Genomic DNA, 19525 nt, shown 5'->3' on the forward strand with positions numbered 1-19525 from the left:
TACTTTTATTTTTCTTTTAAGTTCTACTTGTTAAGTTAGATTTTATTCATATTATTAGTAATCCAAATAAAATCTGAAAACAAAAATTGAATAACACGTGTAACTCCATGTGTGGGATCTGAAGAGGTTAGAGTGTACAGGTAAAAATGTTGTTTCCGAAAGACAAAACAAGAAGGGCACTTTATCCCCAAGGTCACAACCTGAGGCATGAATACACCAAACAGCTATTATAAGAGCAATTACAATCCATATGAAAACATGAAAAATATTGAAATCACATCTTTAAAACGGAGCGATTATAATCGATAGGAAGTTCATGTCCTCATTTCCCTTATTGGTGTTATCTTTTTTCTCCTTTGTGGATGTTTTCTGTGGCATGAAGAGTATGGAACTGCAACATCTGAAATGGTTTCCTTGAGATTTGCAATAGAAGATTTTGCCTGGGATTATTCATATTGAACCCCAGCCACCACCTCCTGGGGTCAGAATCTGAAGTATTTCACCGGCCTGCACCTCAATTGTGTTTTTTCCACCAACATATACCTTCCTTTTATCTTTTGTGATGAGGAAATTAGCGCCTCGAGCCCCATCTTTTCCACCCATCAAACCCCTTGGCGCATGCACACGCCTTTCTGATAGGATACTCACAATGACTGACCGCTTGAATTCTATCTCCCTGATAATGCCATCACCTCCTTTATGTTGTCCAGCACCACCACTATTCTCTCTTATTCCAAACTTATGCAATATAACTGGGTATCTTTGCTCAAAGATCTCTGGATCTGTCATGCGAGTGTTGGTCATATGGCACTGGACCGCACTCGTACCATCCCAAGTAGGTCCAGCCCCACTTCCACCTCCAATTGTTTCATAGTAACCAAAAGTGTCATCCCCAAAGGTGAGATTATTCATGCAACCCTGTGAACAAGCACAAGCTTGGAATGCAGTGAGAATGACATCGGTGACCCTCTGTGATGTAAGGACGTTACCACCAACCACGGCAGCCTTGTCACTTGGAGAGAGAAATGAACCAGGAGGTATATAAATCTTTACAGGAGCCAAGCAACCTTGATTGAGAGGAATGTCAACGTTCACCAAACAGCGTACACAATAAATGACTGCAGCAGCTGTCACTGCTTCTGGGGCATTCCAATTACCATAAACTTCTGGGCTGGTCCCGGAGAAATCAAAAAATGCTTCTCCCTTCCGAGAATCTATCGTAAGCTTTAAGTGTATGGAAGACCCGTCATCCATGTAATCTTCCTCTTCGATAGTCACTAAGTCTCCCTCTCCAGACCTTTTTGATTCGGAGGAAACTCTCGCAGCAACAGATTTAAGCATTTCTCTCACTGCTTCTTCGGCATTAGCCTGCACATGGTTCATGTATGCCTGGACAGTTTCCAGACCGTATTGCTCGATAAGCTCATTAATAAGGGTAATACCTCTCTGATTTGCAGCCACTTGTGCGTGAAGGTCAGATAAATTATCCTGAAGCCTGCGCGTTCCTGGAATCTTATGAATTGATTCTTCAGAACAGGGGTAACAAAGAAGTTTGGTGATTCCTTCTTCCTGAAAAATGCCCTTCTCAACAAGCTTGAATGTTTTTATTGCTGCTCCTTCCTCCCATATGAACTTTGAGAAAGGTGGCATACTTCCAGGAGTAATACCTCCAATCTCTGCGTGATGCCCTCTACTTGCGACAAAGAATATCAATCTACCTTTGTTAAAAACAGGTGTAATAACAGTTATATCAGGCAGGTGGCTACCGCCTGCAGAAGGATGATTGGTGACTAAAACATCTCCCTCATTTAGATTATCACCCCAGTACTTCAGCTGCCATCGAACAGTGCTCGACATAGCCCCCAAGTGCACAGGAACATGGGGTGCATTTGCCACAAGCCCACCATCAGGGCCAAAAAGTGCACAAGAAAAGTCTAGCCGCTCTTTAATATTTGTTGATATAGAAGTCCTCTGCAAGGTGCGCCCCATCTGTTCAGCTATTCCCATAAACCGGTTGTTGAAAATTGATAGCTGTACAACATCTGCAACTTTTTCATCTACCTTTGCCGTATTGGAAGTCGACTCTATCTCTATTTTAATGTTGCCATATTTAGTAACAATGGCCTTGCAGTTAGGTTCAACAATGACAGTACTATTGCCATTCATGATAACTGCTGGGCCAGGAATAACATGCCCATATGCCAAATTTTCAAGCTTGAACAAAGGAGTGTCATTCCATCCACTCTCAAAGTATACCTTGTAGTGACTTTCAATTTTAGGGGCACCAGGGGCAGAAGCTAGCGCTCGAGGCTTCAGTATGTTAGTGACTCCAACACCGCGAACCCTAACATCACATATAACTATACTCCTGTTTTGAAGTTTAAATCCATATTCCCTTTGGAACAACTTGACAAATTCAGCAGCATAATCACCTCCTGATCCATCATCATTGATTGGTCTCTTTACCATGATTGCGGTGTCTGTTCCCTCGTACCTTAAGTTTAAGTATGTTTCACTGGTGATAATTGCTTCTCCGAATCCTTGCTCCTGCAGCTTTGACTTCACCTGCTTCAGCAAGATAGTTTCTCTGCGAGAGGCTTCAATCACAGATTCAGGACCATAAACAGCTGAATATGGCTCTTGTGCCTCTTCTACCACATCAGCTAACCCCATACCATATGCACTTAAAATCCCACATAACCTGTGAATAAGAACCTCCTTCATTCCAAGTGATCTAGCAATGGCACAGGAATGTTGAGGACCTGCACCTCCAAAGCAAGCAAGAGCATGGTTGCTTGTTTCATGGCCCTTCATTTCTGTCAATTGTCGTATTGGACGACACATGGTCTCATTGGCAACATTCACAAAGCCTTGTGCAATCTCCTCAACCGTCATGTCCCTCGCAGATGAATCCTGGCTCTTTCTGTAGGAATTGATTTGCCTTGCAAGTTTTTCAAACTCTTCCCTGGTAGCACCAATATCTAATGGCTGGTCTTCATTGGGACCAAAAATGGAAGGGAAAAATTCAGGAATGACATAACCTAAAATAAGATTTGCATCTGTAACTGCTAGTTGCCCTCCTTTCCGGTAACAAACTGGTCCTGGATGTGCACCCACTGAATCTGGTCCCACCCGGAAAGAACCAAACTGAAATTTTAACTTTGATCCACCGCCAGCAGCAACCGTGTTTACATCGAGCTGAGGTGCTTGAATTATTGCACCAGCAACCTGGGTTTCTATAACTTGTTCATAGCTACCAGCATATCGGCTGACATCAGTAGAGGTACCACCCATGTCAAAACCGATTAGGGCCTTGTCTGTTTCAATCCCGAAGAGTGTCTGAGAGTAACCAACTACACCACCAGCAGGACCTGACAAAATTGCTTTGTGGCCTGAAAATCTATGTTCTGGTGCAAGCCCTCCATCCGACTGCATAAATAAAACATTCAATTTCCCTTGTCCTTCATCAAATTTGGACATAAAACCTGACAAGTATTCTTTAATAACGGGAGTCAAATATGCATCTACACTTGCTGTAAAACCTCGAGGAACAGCTCGAACCATAGGAGTTAAAGCAGATGATATAGATACATGCCGGAAACCCAAACTAAGAGCTAACTTTTCCAGAAGTATTTCATGCTCGGGGTAAGTATAAGAGTGAAGCAAAACCACAGCTAAGCAACTAATACCCTTTTGCAGCAAAGCATTCAGTAATGGTTTCAGAGCTTCCTCATCAAGTGGCTTTATTACCTTGACAAGCTCGCCCGAAATACCTTGAACAAGTGATGGAGAAGAGTCCAAATCTACTCCCTCCTTATCAAGAACCAGCTCAACTCTCTCATCAACCTCTACAACCTCTTCATACAGATTCGATGGTTTTGATACAGTGAGGTCAAATATATGTGGACGAGCCTGGTTACCAATCTGGAGCAAATCCCTGAAGCCTCGAGTGACACATAGTGCAATTCTCTCCCCTTTCCTCTCCAACAATGCATTTGTTGCCACAGTTGTACCCATCCTCACCCATTCTATCTTATCGGTAGGAAGCTTCGAACTACGGGGAATTTTCTTTCCCGTAAATTCCTCCAAAATCCTCCTTATTCCTTCAACTGGAGCATCATCATAATTAGAAGGATCAACTGACAACAACTTCATGACTCGGCCTTCTGGTTTTCCAGGAATTTCTGCATACACATCAGTAAAAGTACCTCCTCTGTCGATACAAAATTTGAGTTTTGCTTCACTTTGACTCCCCATGCTAAACTACAGGTAGTGCAATCCAAGAAATGACTTGATTATACAGAAGATATTGCAATAACCTGGTATATTGCCAGTAAGAGAGAGTTAAAAAAGGGCTTTGGTCACAAGCATGACAAACTCAATTAGCCAAAGAGTAGTAGCAAAATAAACACAGCACCGCTGCAGACTATGCACCACAAGAAATTGCAAAAAGAGAAGCATCAAACACTTTTCAGAAGGGAATCAATATATGTTTTCAAGTGCTTGAATGTCCACGTTCTTGAATACAAGAATCAACAAATCCAGTAACCATAAGAGGAAATAACCAGGACAGTCCCTTAAGTATGGGCATAGGAATGTTTTGGTCCCTCATAAATACAGCTGAACATAAAACATTACTTATGTTTGCAAAAGTGAACAGCTTTGGTTCAAGCTATAGCAGATTTCTTAAAACTAACAGAAAAAAAGGACGCAAACTAATGTTACCGTCTGTTAAACTAATGTAAAGAAGACTTAGAGAAACCTTTTCCTAAATCTTCTTGTTGTAAAGAGGAAAATCCCTAATTTCTTTTCTTAGCTTTTGACGCCAAAGTGCAGGGATACAGCAAAGCAAAAAAAAAAATAGCAGAAAGAAAAACTAAAATTGTAATATTCTAGTTTAAAGGCACATTAAGGAAAGAAAGCCCATTTACAGCGGGAGAACTTCAACTTCTTCCCAAACTTTCCTTCTTGCACCAGAAACAAAGAAGTATAATGCATCTCAGTCTTCACTGTATGAACAAATCTCTATTTAGTTGCTACAGACCCACTTTCGTAATTGTATGGACGCCAAACACGATTTAATTGAAAGATAATTTCCAAACTAATATACTTAACCTTAAAATTGCACAGATTAAGGCTAGAAGCACAATTTTCCTTCGATTGAACTTCAATTAATTTTTATTAGATCCTTCCATGATCCATTAATGGAATTTATACATCTATCGTTGATTAAGGATCCTTGCTTCTAGACTAGCTGTTTGGTTTCTAGAGACTTTGGGTAGATTGGCTTTGGGAGAAAGAGTGTCGACCAGACCTTTAATTCTCTAGGATTTTGGAAGATTAAGGAGTTAGTGTCTACATATCGGTGTTAGTTTAACTGGGACTTGTCTGTTATATGTTTGAACAAAAGCTATCAACTTTGACAAACATTCAGGATCTTTATGTTCAGCTCTATATACAAAGGATCAAAATATTTCTATGTTCATACTCAAAAGGACTATGCTGGTTTTTAGCATAAAAAGAAAAGGAAAAGAGCATCAAACACTATAACTGAAAGATAAGATGATGTACTTAAGTGCTTGAGTTTCGATATTCTAGCATTTGAGAATCAACAAAGCAAGCAACCCAAAAACAAGAAACTGAGAGGAAAAAGAAGAAGAGCATAAAAGTTACGACTTTTTATTGAAGAGCATCAAACACTATACCTAAGGGAGAAGATATATGAACTCAAGTACTATGAAAACAGCAAGCAACCAAAAACAAGAACATCCCCCCCCCCCCCTCCCCCAACAAAAAAAAAAAAACACTACACATTCAAGTGCTTGAGTTTTGATTTTTAGCATCTGAGAATCAATAAAGCAAGCAACCCAAAAACAAAAATGGATTTTGGGTCTACCTCAGCCCAAAAGCTAGCTCACGAGTCAGAATTGCTCGAGACCGTGTAAGTAGACCACTCAACTCATTAACTAATCAACGTGAGACTTTTTTATTCTTCAACATAAAAAAGTTATGACTTTATTTTATGAAGAGCATCAAACGCTATAACTAAGGGAGAAGATATATGAAACTCAAGTGACTCAGCATTGATATAGTTCCAAGAATCAAAAACAGCAAGCAACCCAAAAACACAAAAGGTTAGGGGAGATATACACAGTCAAGTGCTTAAGTTTTGATAATTTTGAATCTAAGAATCAATGAAGCAAGCAAAACCCAAAACAAGAGAAGAAACGAACAAAATCAACATATGGGTTTGCATCAATTCAAGCACTGGAGATGAACAAACAAAAATTAACGGCTGTTAATTTCAAGATAGCTACGACCCATCAAGATTTTCTCAAATTTCAATCAAATCCCAGATGTGTAATGAGATAATTATCACTGAAAAGTAAAAGGGTACCTCAAATTCAACGAAAAGCTGCTTAGTTCTTCGACCTACAACTCCAACAATGATTCGATCATTTGCTGTTGATTACTGTATGAAACTTCGCAGAAAATCGACCGTCATATAAATTAATAAATTATATAATTCGTGATGATGAGGAAAATATATACTACAAATTCCAATGTCGTTTGCTACGTGGGATAAGTCGGATAGAAATCTTTAGATTGATAATTTTAATTTTTAAAAATATTATATTATTATCGTATCAAAATTTAGTATGATTTAGTATTTTAAAGTTTTGAGTTTTGATATTTTATAGTACGGTAACATAATTATTGTTGCCGAATCTATAATAATATAAGTATGATATAATACATAAATATGTTTTTTAAATTAGTTTCAGCTGACATTGATGCTATTTAATTTTGGGTATGGATAAACAGATATTTAAATTTGTATAAAATCGAACAAGTAGACATATATGTCCTACGTGACATAATACATATAAAATGTCACGTAGGATGTAAATTGTCATTTAGAGCATATATGTTTCCTTGTTTAATTTTATACAAATTTAAGTGTATTATTTGTTCATATTCAAAATGAGAGAACATAAATGTCAACTAAAATCAAGTTTATATATATATATAAAAGTATCGTTTTGCCCCCCAAAAAATAAGACAAATAATTATCATCATAGTAGTCATTAATTTTGTAACAATTTATATCTGAACACTCAACATTTATACATAAAAAGAGTTCTCAAGAAATTATATATTGCATTAAATATTGTAATAAAACTTATTTTTCAGAATTACATCGATTTATTCGAAAGTCTAGAAATACTACGTATTAATTTAGAGGAGAGTGATATTTTATAAACTTGTATAAATCAACAAATATATATCTTTATTATTTACAACTACATATTAATACTGAGTTGCGTCATCTAAATTCCATTAGGCTATCTAGTAATCTATCATAAAATATATTACTAGTCTACTACTAACAATAATTATTCATTAGATTTCTAAATTATATTACAATGATTTTTGAAAACGATTCTCTGATTAACATTTTCTTCATAGTCCCACGAAGAACTTTACATACTTATTCAAAATAAGTGAAATCTTCGATCTGTGTATTTGAAAGTTGCTCAAATAAAAAAAAAATCTAGTCTAGTCTAAATTCAAGCACGATCAATCCATCTGCTTCTAGGTTCGAAAATGGCACCAAACAAGGGCAACGGGTCTTTCGACCTTCGTTTGGTTTGTATGCAGCATAGATCCATGAGAACGGCTTATATTAATATAAAAAGGTTCTACACTAGGGACAACATGTGGCTGTAGTTTAGTGGTAAGAATTCCACGTTGTGGCCGTGGAGACCTGGGCTCGAATCCCAGCAGCCACAAACCCCTTTTATTTTTACACCAACTCTTAAAACGACGCCGTATAACCACCCATACTCTAAAAACGACATCGTTTAACGACCATCACCAGCACTAGGTTAAATAGCTCCAAAAGTCCGATCTTTAAAGTCTTCACTTCTACTCTCAAAGGAAGAAAAATCGAAGATCGTAGCTTTTGGGTTCTTCGAATTCTACACAAATTTTACCCTTTTTACGTATCACTGTAAGTTTGAATCTGTTTTTTTTTCAGAAATAAATAGTACTTTGTTATTGAGCTGATTTTGATAGGCGATTTATCTTTTGGGGTTCAATTGTTTTGTGATTTATCTTTATTTAGTGCAATTGAATGCTTGATCTATTTTGATTTCGGTAATTCGATAAGGAATGAGGTACATTGTATCAGAATAGGGAAAAAGGAGAATTGTTCCTTTATTTTTTGTTGTTTTGTTTTGTGGGTTTTATGAAGGAGATGGAATTTGTTGAAATATGAAATGAATTATGTAGAAGAAATTAGATTATGGACCAAGGGTTCTGAAGGCTATGAAGATAAAGCAAAATATATAGGGGGGCTATAAGTTCCATTTCTATAGTGCTTTAGGAGTTCTGCAAACAATGGGAAGAGTGTAGTAGGGTTTTGTTTCGTATGATGAAAAAAGAATGCCAAATGTTTGTTTGTAGAAAATGGTAATATCTAAATCATTTTCTGGTGTTCAAATAAACTTTTTTGATAAGTAGAAGGGAAGTAGGAGTAGTTTGGTGGTGGACAATAATGATGTAGTAAGAGTGGGAGAGGGGTGTGTTGGTGGTGTTTGAATACATTTTTGTTGATAAGTAGAAGGGAATTGGGAGTAGTTTGGTGGTGTACGTCTGTACGATGATGATGTAGAGTTGGAAGGGGGTATATTGGTGGTGTTCGATGTTATCTTTGTGAGTTTGAAAGAGTGAAATATTGTGTCAAAATTGGTGGTTTGATATTTAGTTGGAATGAAGAAATCTCTAGAGTATACTGGCTTTATGCACCTCAAAAGATGGAGGCTGCTTTTCCCAATTTGGGTTGATTATTTAACATATGTACTCGTGAAAAAATATTTAAGCCATTGAAGATAGCTAAAGCAGTTTCTCCAAGAAACCAAATCAATGTTTTTTGATGTGGAAAAGTTTGTTGCATTTTTCTTAATATTTTAGCTTCACTTGGATCATACAGCTCGAATTGCTGGAATAGTTTTAGCATGAATCAGATTTTTCTCAGCACGTGCAATCCGTTACGGGTCCAAAGGAGATGGAGACAATTGGATCAAGATGGGTTTTCAAGCTTTTTGCATTTCAAGGGACAAATTTTCATGTGAATGATCCTAATTAACAACTAAAATCAACTAGTATCCAAACAGGTGCATTGTATTCAAGCTGAAGAATTAGAAATCCATAAGATTAAATCCTTCCATCCATATAGGCCCTGAAATTATTCCAACCCAATAATGTCTGGACACTAAAGATATAAGAATGGAGATTGGAGACCATGTAGGATAAAAGAAAAGAGAGAGAAGAGGATGAGGGAATGGGAGTGTTATGTATTTGTTTTAGGATTTGATTGGAAAGAGAAGAAGGTTTGTGTAACGTGACAAAGCTAAGTTTAATTTGGTCATTAGCTTAAACTTTAGAAACAGTTTTGTTAAAGCATGTTTTGAAGGAAAGGGAAAGAAATGGAAGGAGAAGAGAAAAAAGGGGCAGCCCGGTGCACTAAAGCTCCCGCTATGCGCAGGGTCCGGGGAAGGGCCCGACCACAAGGGTCTATTGTACGCAGCCTTACCTTGCATTTCTGTCAGAGGCTGTTTCCAGGCTTGAACCCGTGACCTCCTGGTCACATGGCAGCAACTTTACCAGTTACTCTAAGGCTCCCGGAAGGAGAAGAGAAGAACTGAAAAAAAAAAAAATTAGGAAGGAGAGAAGAAGAGGAGTAAGCTGAACCTTTTGCTGTTGGTTTGACTTCTAGGAAGAGAAATTAACGCAGAAGAAAAGAGGAGATAGCGTCATGTACCCTAAAAGAAAGAGCTGGCATGTGTTCATTGCCTCCAGCTTTGCAAGTCTCTTGCATTTGATGGCATCTTGGTTCTTAGGCACTCATTGGTCTGTAGATAATACTCCAAAACGGATATATCTACCCTCCTTTTCTATTCCTTTTTCATTCTCCATCTTACCGTATTTGGTATTTTTATTTTGTTGCCTTCGTTTTTTTCCCTTCCTTTCTTATTTTGGCCTTTTCTTCTGCTACCTTTAGCGTTTGACAATTGACACAGTGTTGAATAGCTTGGCTGACTAATTATCTAGCGAATAATTTGTCTTCTAGATTGTTAGAAAACAGGTGTTGGTTGGAGTGTGTGGCTGCATAAAACTTGTACGTATGAATGCTAGAGTTGGAGTGGTTAAGAATTTTGGATCGGTAAAGCGAAAATGGGTAATCAAGAAAAGAAACTCAGCATTAATCTCTATGATATTTCAACTTTCAGCAAAAATGACGTATTAGAATTTAGAACATATAACCACTTTCCAGTGACTATCCTTCTTTTTTTTGCTTATCCTTTTCTCGAATGCTAGTGTTCACATATTAAGCGACAAAATATGGTGGTTAATTTGTTTGATATGTTGTTTTTTGTGCATGAATGTTGCAGATGATTGACGACCAGGATCTCGGCTTCTTCGCCAACTTTCTTGGCATCTTTATATTTGTGCTGGTCATCGCTTACCATTATGTGATGGCAGATCCAAAATATGAAGGCAATTGAAAGTAGCTTATTTCGAATTAGCCTCGGCAACAATAGTTATGTTTGTTACTTATTTCGAATTAGCTTCGGCAACAATAGTTGTGTTCTTCTATGTTTAGCAGCTCTATATTATAGATATTGAGTTTTGATGTGTCGAAACATTATTACTGAGCATTGAGTTTGCATCTGGCTGTTTCTGGTCCATAGAAACTTTGGCAAAAACTATTGATCAGTGCATTGCTTCAAATGGAGTAAAGGATCTCATCTTTTCCTCCCCTCCCCTCCCCTCCCTGCCGCCGCAGCGTAATGGTTTAGAAGTGTTTGTTGTTAAAAACAAGAAGTGATTGCTGTCTCTATGATTTGGAACTTTATTAATCAAGATCCATAGTTACCTTACTTATTACACTATTTTTTACCAATACCATGTATCGCTCAACAAAAAATTAATGGCTAATAACATTTTGGTTGTATAAAGTATGGTTTCTTTGCATAATCTCCTCTAGATTTTCTGTGTTTGATGTTATATTTACCATTCGATGTGTTTGGAAATTCATGATCTTAGTGTTAGCTCTTCATAATTACTTATATCATCACTTTGGTATGGTATAACCATAAAATCATTCATAGTTTAAATTGCCTAGATGAATATGTGCTTAATAAAATGTAGAGAAGATTCAGAATAACATATTGCCTTTGTATTTGAAGGAAAACTAGAGAGAGAACTATAGATGATAAAATGCTAATGCCCACTTTTGGATCTACAGCTTTATTCTTTTTTTCCATTTGATCATATGGATTTGTTTATAGTAACTTATGAACAAATTGGTTCTCCCAAAGGATCTTCCCATTTCACCAATTCTTTTATCCCGTTGTCGATGTCTCTTACTTCTCTCTCCAAAAAGCTCATGCAAAATTCTAAAGAACACAAACAACCAACAATGGTTCCTCTAAGCTCTATACCTGCAATGTCCCTCACTTTACCACGGACCTCGTTGGAGTTCTGAAGAAAAGAACTCAGAATCATCTGCATCTCCTCGTCGTTTCTAGAATACATGACACTCTCCCTTAGACATGATGAATTCCCTCCTTCAAGATCATTCAATATATTCTGCTCTGGCTGGATTTGAGAAGTTTTTAACAGTCTGATAGAAATGGTTTTCTCAAAGCAGCTCACTGAAGAGCTTAGAGCATCCTTAAAATGCTGTAAGTTGTTGTTTATGTATTGTTGAAGCTCCCTTTTATCAGGATAATATCTATCGAATGCTTGAGAGAGGAATTCGATATCACAGGACATGAAGAACAGAACATCTGCCATATTTGACAAAGATTTTTGGAGCTTTTGGCAGCAAGAAATTGGAAAAGGAATAAACCAGAATCTAGGTTCCAAGACTGCATCTTTAATGAACTTTGACAAGTCATGAACTTGAGATTTCAGATTCATTTGCTTCTCCATTAACCCCTTTTGCCTTGAATCAACTACCATGTGTTTAGTGCAGTCTTTGATTGTTCCTTGGATCAGATAGAGATGTTTTTTGACTAAAGTTGCTGAACTTGTAGGCTGCAGAATAAGCTCAACAACGACGAAGCAAGCTAGTCCAATGAAGGCCTCTGTGAGTCTGGCAATTGCAAATTCACTAGGTGGACCATAACTCTTTCTGCCCAAAATCAGTAGTGAACCTATCATTGCAGCTGTCCCCCCTGCTTGAGTGAACATCCTACTATGCCTTAGAAATGTGGTGAAAATTATCCAAGGGAGGAGGGATAAGAACCTTATTTGCGCGACTTTTTGAAAAATAGTGCAGCCAAGTACACCATACACTGATCCTATAGCTGTTCCTTGTGCTCTAGCATTTGCTTCTGTGAAAATTGCTTGTTTCCTTGTAACAAAGCTCAGGGCTATTGTGAGGCCTGACCAGTATCCATTTTCTGTGTTAAATAGAAGACCAAGTAGCACAGCCAGTCCTAATGAAAACGAACACTTGAACGCGAATACCACCATTCTCTCATTGATTATTGGCAAAGTCTTATCAATGCAGACTCGTCTGCAGCACGATTTGTTACTACCACCACTACTACTACTTCCTGTTGTGCCTCTTAGTCCTTCGTTTATTGGTGTGATCGTGTCTGAATCAGTCGTGCACATTCTGAAACAAGATAAGAAGAAAAGTGCTGGTTGATCTTGTTTTGTTGGTAAAATTGGTTCATGGGAATGCCTAGAAGAGTACTCCTTCTCAAATTCCCCTTCTGTTTCCATAGCTGTTAGTGAATTATGTGGTAGAAATGATCTATCTTGCCCCATTATTTGACTAAGAAACATCATAACATGATGGGTGACTTTAAAGAGCTCTTTATCTATCATTCTTGTGGGAAAAGATGGACAAGAAGTTAAAGCCACTTCCATTCCTTTCATTGAAATGTCCATATTTTGAAAACCAAGTCCTGGATCTGTGAAATGAGGATTCAAGTATCTCAACCAAGGTTTCTCCCATTGCAAACCTTCCTACTCAAAAGTATAAGAGGGTCATTTATATTATTGGACAAGAATCAGGTTCATTTCACGTATGGACACTGAACTTTATTTACTTTAATTATAAAGTCATAAAAACTACTTTTTGTCCTATGAAAGTAATTGAGCTTGACTCGTTATAAGTTATAACAGTAAAGTCACAAACTAGTCTTAGTCACATTAAAAGTAGAATAGCACAAAATTATTGTTAATCGCATTGAAGTAGCTGAATTTTACCCACTATAACAGTCTAGTCATCAAACACTTGTTTTATTACATTAGAGTAATTGAATTTATCGATTGTAACAATAAAGTTAATGTGCAAATATAGTTATGTAACTATACTGTTATAGTAGATAAAGTTCAGTGATCGTACGTGTACGTGAAATTAACATGAACAGGAATTGATAAGGGATCCTATGAAGTTACCTCCAAGAATTTGATAGTCTCAAGAAGCTTAGTTCCTGTATCAGTAAAGGGCTTTGTTTGAGATATTAACTCCATGGTTATTTGATCATCTTGAGTATGAATGGCTTTCAAATATAAATTTATTCTTCCTGATGCACTTTCTGCATAAATTTGGTATAATTTTTTCACCTGTTTGCAATGAAAATTTACAATATATGTTAGCAATCAAATTTGAAGTACTAAAAGACACATGCATAACATATTATTTGTTAACTTTAAAAAATTATCTCAAAATAAATATCATTTTAGGAATTCAAGACTGAAGTTGACAATTGTTTTTAACTATATTCGATCACGATACTCCTTTCATTTCAATATAAATGAAATATTTTGGCACTTTTTCTATGGTCTAAAATGAATGAAGTATGCACAGTATAGCTTCTTACACTTTAGCTTCGTTCCAGATTCTACATCTTATTTATTTGTGACCTCGAGGAGCTGTATGATGTGAAAATCTTTATACGTTTTTCCACAATATATAGTGACATGACATGATGATGTTATTAAATAAATTATCAAAAACATTGAATGAAGTAGTGCAACAACTATATGTACAAACCCCACACATATTTACTTCAAAATGTGCCTCATCTCTTTCCCAATGTTTATAATTTCTAATCAAACAGAGTGGAAACATCTGAGAAGTTTATATTATGGACCATAAAAGTGAACCATACCATACCATACTAATCAAATTAAATAATATAATCAATCAAATTGTCATAAGAATAAGGCAACTTCTATCTACCACAAAAAAAGTGCAGTGTGCATATGTCAAGTTGAACATCAAATATTTTAATGTTAGTTTTACTCCGAATATTAAATTGACGGGTTAAACTGAATTTGAAAATATCAAAATGGGTTGAGTTAATAAATTGACGATTTATTGACCCCTTAAATGTTATTTGGTCTGAAACGGTTTGAGTTGAAATGGCTAAAACTAAGTTTTAAATTCTTTATTTGTTTTCTTATAAATTGTTTGAGTAACTAATAAAAAAAATTCATTATATTATGACTATATATAATAATTTCAAAAAATAATGTCTTTTAAAAATATTTAGATAAAAATTTCTCATGAATCAATTTGGGTTGTATATTATTAACTGATCAAACCTAAATGAATTAGACGGATCATGATTTTATGAGCTGATTTTATCATTCCTAATTTCAAGTAAAGAGTTTTTCTCTCTCTTCTATTATACTATAGTTAATTGATTCTCCAAAGAACTCAAGGTTCGAGCTTAAGATATATATACCAAATTACCAATAGTGAAAACAATATTATATAATGATGTCAATATACCTAAATGAAAAACTTACGATTAAAACAAAGTGCTTTTATATATTTGACTTTTCAACAGCTTGAAAACCTTGGTTTCATCGAAAGTATAAAACAATTGAATGGTCGAATGGAACGTAAATTCAAGGATTTTTACATGTAGATATTGTTAGTTCACTGGATCATATATGTTTTTTCACTGTGAATATATACATTAACAATAACCTATATATAACATTAACTTACGTACATTATATATAACATTGACCTATATATATTAATAATGTAATTTTTTTATAATATTAAGTCATCTAAATGATATCTACGAGTAGTGGCAGAGTCAGAATTTTTATTAAGAGAGTTCAAAATCTGAAGAGTAGACACACAAACTAGGCGAAGGAGGTTCGATATCTACTATATATATATAAAAAAATTATTTTAACTATGTATAGATAGTATAATTTTCCGTCAAAGGGGATTCGAATGAACACCCTGAACTCAAGATGGCTCTGCGCTGTCTACGAGGTAATCCTTCATAAAAAGTAAGACACTACTGAAATAGAGGCCTTTTCTATCGTGAATCAATGAGAAGATCTTATTCTAAAAATATGATTTTTCTATCGAACCAATTCACTCGGAAAATGCATAGTGGAAAAAAGATTCTTACTGAAATACTGTGAAGCTTCCTGATTTTTTTCGTGTAAAAGATAGTAGTATTTTTTTTTCTCAACGATTCAATCAAAATATCTGTGAAAATAGCCACTACACATTTTTTAGTGGGAAATTTCAACAGAAAAATATTAATTGTTTAATAGTGGGATTTGTAATCTTAAAAATAATGCAAATTAATTATCTACAATAACCACTACTAAAAAAAGGAATTAACGGCTCACAAACTTTATAGATAAACAACAAAATCTATAGCTAATTCTATTTAGCAATGAATTAGGGAAAAATTACCAAATGATTATGTCAGTTACGAGCTATTTAACCACAGAATAACAATGAAATTTAACCATGAATAGTTAAAGATGATCTGACAGTATAAGAATTCTTTCAGGTATTTAAAATTGGGGGAGGGCCATTTGATTCTGAGCTTGTTACGTGTTCATCCGTTAAAATTAAGGGTAAATTTGTACCAAAATATAATAAGGGGTATATTTGGACCGAAAGTATAACAGGAGGAATATCTTTAGATCGAAAAGTATAACGAAGGGTACTATATATAAACTATTTCTGGTAGTGCAGGAGTATGTTTAACCCGTTTCCTATTAATGAATATAAGTTGTATACATACCTCATGATAAGCTAGCCAAGGATAGGGCAGCAACAAAGCTAAGATAGAAGCCACAGCTCCAAGCAAAGTGCTAAAAGCAATTCTAAGAGGGTGCATCACAGGAGAATTGAGATAAACCCCATGAATAACAGCATCAACATACACTATAACAAGTTGTCCAAAGGCAATTCTCTTGCACATCAAGTCTGTACTCTCCGGCAACGCCACCAAAAATGCGCTCAACGCCACCATGAGGGCGGCTACCTCGGGTGAGAATTCGTCGGTGGCAACATAGTTATGAAGCCATAACCCTAGCATAGAAAGTGGCATGATTTGAAGTGTGGCAAGACATGCATGCCAACATCCCCTTAAGGCATGACCTAACGTGGCGTCGGACACTATAAATATCGATGTAACGTAGGAAAAAGAAGGAAATGCTAGTTGCTTCGCAAGAGAAGGTGGACTATATAGGGTGACACACCCCACTATGGCGCATGCTAAGGCGGTTCGAATAGACGAGTGTAGCCTCATCCACCACATGGCACGAGCTCGTTTAGCCACCATGGTAGTTGGCATGATGAGGTAACAATTTATAAGCTAGAAGACGTGGTTGTACCGATACCAGTTGACAGCAATTGGCCAGTTTCCTACAGTTGACCGATATTTACCTTTTAGTAACAAGACAACTACTCTCTGCACATATGACACTAATTAAACGGCTAACTAAAAGATTCACTTGCCAATAACAAGATAATTAGTTCATGCATTCACCACTAAATAGGCTAGCTAGCATAAAGATTCATCTACCAACAACAAGACTTCTAGATACTCTCTACACGCCACTAAACGGCTAGCCAGAAAATTCACATGTCAGCAACAAGGCGACTAGTACTCTCAACACGTCACTAATGGCTATAGCCAGAAGATTCACCTACCAGAAACAAGATGACTAGCTAGTACAACACACCACTAATTAAATGGTCAACTAGAAGATTCACCTGCCAGCAACAAGACAACTACTCTCAACATGACACTAAATGGCTATATGGATATTCATTCACCGATTAGTAACAAGACGACTATTTTCAACATGCCACTAAACGACTATATATATAGACATTCACCTTCTAGTAACAAGACGACTATTTTTTGGACGCGACTAAACGACTATATGGACATGCACGATACAAATGTCACAAGAGGAAAATAGGATGAATTTTTGTTAGCAGGCTCACTAGTTTACAGAATAGTGAATGGTATTCCAATTTCAGCAGGTTGGTGGTGACAAAGTAAAGAAGGGGTCCTCTAATCTTGAGTAGGAGAAGTATTTATAGAATTACTAAAGTGTCACACTCATACATATATCTTGACAATCCAACTTCTTACCTCAGTTAAAGAGTAATTTAAACACTAAAAATGAAAACGTTGTTTTTCTTGAGTCAAGGGTCTAACCAAAGACGTAAAGTATGTATACACTTTACCCTTCCCCAAATTTCACTTATGGAACTACACTAGATATATATATATATATATATTGTTGTTGTTGTTGTTTAATTAGTATTTTTTTAAAATCAAATTCCAAAGAAATGATTAAAATATATGCTAGTCAGAAATAATTATGTAGACCCTCAACAAAACTTGTGTGAGGCTCTGATGTATACCCTTTCAATAAGGGAACCTTTAAACTTTGTGAGCCTCTCACTACTTACCATGCCTCTTGGTTGCAACTTAATTATAGACTCTTATTTTACATTTAAATATGCAATAAACATATTATTTTATAATTGCTAGATGCTTCAAAAATTTAATTAAGAAACATATTCTACAAACTTTAAGTCATATTTGAAATTGTTGAGTAAGATTTCATTTGGATTAGGTGATTAAAAGTAGATGATAATTATCAAGTGTTTAAAAGCAATTTTAGGCATTGAAATTGATTTTATAGATAAGCAATCTATAAAATCCAAAGAAAATGGCTTAACACACTGGACATTTTCTGAGGCACAACAAATTAAAGGGTAAAACAAATTAGAGGTTTCTTCCAAGAGTCTTGGAGCTAGGATTGTTAATTAACAAATCAATACTTCAAAATATTCATCAGAGCAACAAGGTATGAATATGACATTCTATTTTAATTTGAAAAGAAGAAGTCATTTCCCAATATAGAATTGAATAAACCAAGTTAAGAGAAATTTGATGGTATTGTAATCATTCAAGGGAAAATGTTCAAATTTTTTTCTCTAACTTTGCAAAAATAAGTCTAGATTTGTCCTTCATTATTAATAGTTGGAGTCATATATATATATATATTCATACCACAAAATGAGTTAGAATTTCCTCTATTAATATAGTCAAGGTCAGATCTGTTGTTATAAAAATGGGTTAGATTTGTTTTTACTGATTAACGATCAGACTTTCCAACATGTGGTGCGTTCTTTTACATACGAAAGGGTCAAATTTGCATTTATATTTTTCGAAATGGTCTAGACGTATGATATCTCTTATAGAGAAACCACAAAAAAAAAAAGGGGGGGGGGGGGGAATATCCAATATTTTACTCGTAAAATAAACAAAGCTGTAATAATAATTAGGATTAATAAAATAAATAAGATTAAATACCTTGCACAAATTTGTCTAAGGAACTTTGTAGCTCTTCCTTTTGGCAATCAAATAAATAATGTAATACGACAAGTAATTTCAACATTAGTACAACTAAGCTTTACCAATTAAATTCTATCAAAATTAAAATGCAGCAGGCCGACCAATTAATTCTTTACTCCTATAATTGAGTTCTTATCAACAAATTTAAAATTTGAACTTTATGAATTTTTATCTTTTGGATGATGATCTCAAATTAATGTTAGTTATTGAATTTTGAATTTATTTTTTTTATATATTATGATATCTTAACACAAAATATACAACGTTTAAACCAAAATTAACACTAAATTTTATCGAATCTGTATGTTCGTGTCTATATTCATCTCTTGCATTCTAAAGAAAGGTGTCAAAATTATAAGAAAAAGGTTGATTTTTTTAAAAAAAAAAACAATTAAGTAGCTATAATCCACACTTAAAAGTTAATTTTTGACGCAAAATATAATGTTAAGAGTTCACAATCATGTCGATTTATTTAAAAGGGAATTAAATTCCCATTTTTGCAAGGCACATTATAGTAGAATCAAGAATGGACATTAATGTCGATATATTCAACTTGTGTGTCATTATTGTCCAAGAATTCTTTCATCTGCACCATGATTTGGTATATGGCATCTACACATCCACAAAACAATTTTCTTTTTGTTGGTAGATTTAATATATATATATATATATATATATATATATATATATATAATTATGTTGGTATCTGTATTGGAGAAGAGTAAAATTCAAATTTGCATGTTGTAGGGTCTATTTTTGAGGGCAATGCACTCAATTAGATTTTT

At 35.3% G+C, this 19525-nt stretch overlaps 3 protein-coding genes and 1 non-coding gene across 5 annotated transcripts; 2 read left to right on the forward strand and 2 right to left on the reverse strand.

Moving 5' to 3' along the window:
• Positions 1-113: 113 nt before the first annotated feature.
• LOC129882226 (5-oxoprolinase 1-like) lies at positions 114-6527 on the reverse strand. Of its 2 annotated transcripts, none has more exons than XM_055956426.1 (2): positions 6398-6527; positions 114-4263 (listed from the first exon to the last, which is right to left on the reverse strand). In XM_055956426.1, the coding sequence occupies exon 2, from the start codon at positions 4255-4257 to the stop codon at positions 451-453; it is 3807 nt and encodes a 1268-aa protein (XP_055812401.1). In that variant the 5' UTR covers positions 4258-4263; positions 6398-6527; the 3' UTR covers positions 114-450. The 2 variants fall into 2 exon arrangements, with proteins under 2 accessions (XP_055812401.1, XP_055812400.1); XM_055956425.1 differs by having other exon boundaries at positions 114-4319.
• Positions 6528-7721: 1194 nt separating this feature from the next.
• On the forward strand, positions 7722-7793 carry TRNAH-GUG (transfer RNA histidin (anticodon GUG)). Its single transcript has one exon. It is a non-coding gene; the product is annotated as a tRNA-His (tRNA).
• Positions 7794-10457: 2664 nt separating this feature from the next.
• Positions 10458-10953, forward strand: LOC129882228 (dolichyl-diphosphooligosaccharide--protein glycosyltransferase subunit 4A). The gene has a single exon (XM_055956431.1). The coding sequence runs from the start codon at positions 10458-10460 to the stop codon at positions 10569-10571; it is 114 nt and encodes a 37-aa protein (XP_055812406.1). The 3' UTR covers positions 10572-10953.
• Positions 10954-11191: 238 nt separating this feature from the next.
• LOC129882229 (uncharacterized) lies at positions 11192-17354 on the reverse strand. The gene is made up of 3 exons (XM_055956432.1): positions 16101-17354; positions 13486-13653; positions 11192-13050 (listed from the first exon to the last, which is right to left on the reverse strand). Exons 1-3 carry the CDS (start codon positions 16653-16655, stop codon positions 11362-11364), a joined length of 2412 nt encoding a protein of 803 aa, XP_055812407.1. The 5' UTR covers positions 16656-17354; the 3' UTR covers positions 11192-11361.
• Positions 17355-19525: the final 2171 nt, after the last annotated feature.

Source organism: Solanum dulcamara, chromosome 3 (genome assembly GCF_947179165.1).
Source record: "Solanum dulcamara chromosome 3, daSolDulc1.2, whole genome shotgun sequence".
Classification (NCBI taxonomy): domain Eukaryota; kingdom Viridiplantae; phylum Streptophyta; class Magnoliopsida; order Solanales; family Solanaceae; genus Solanum; species Solanum dulcamara.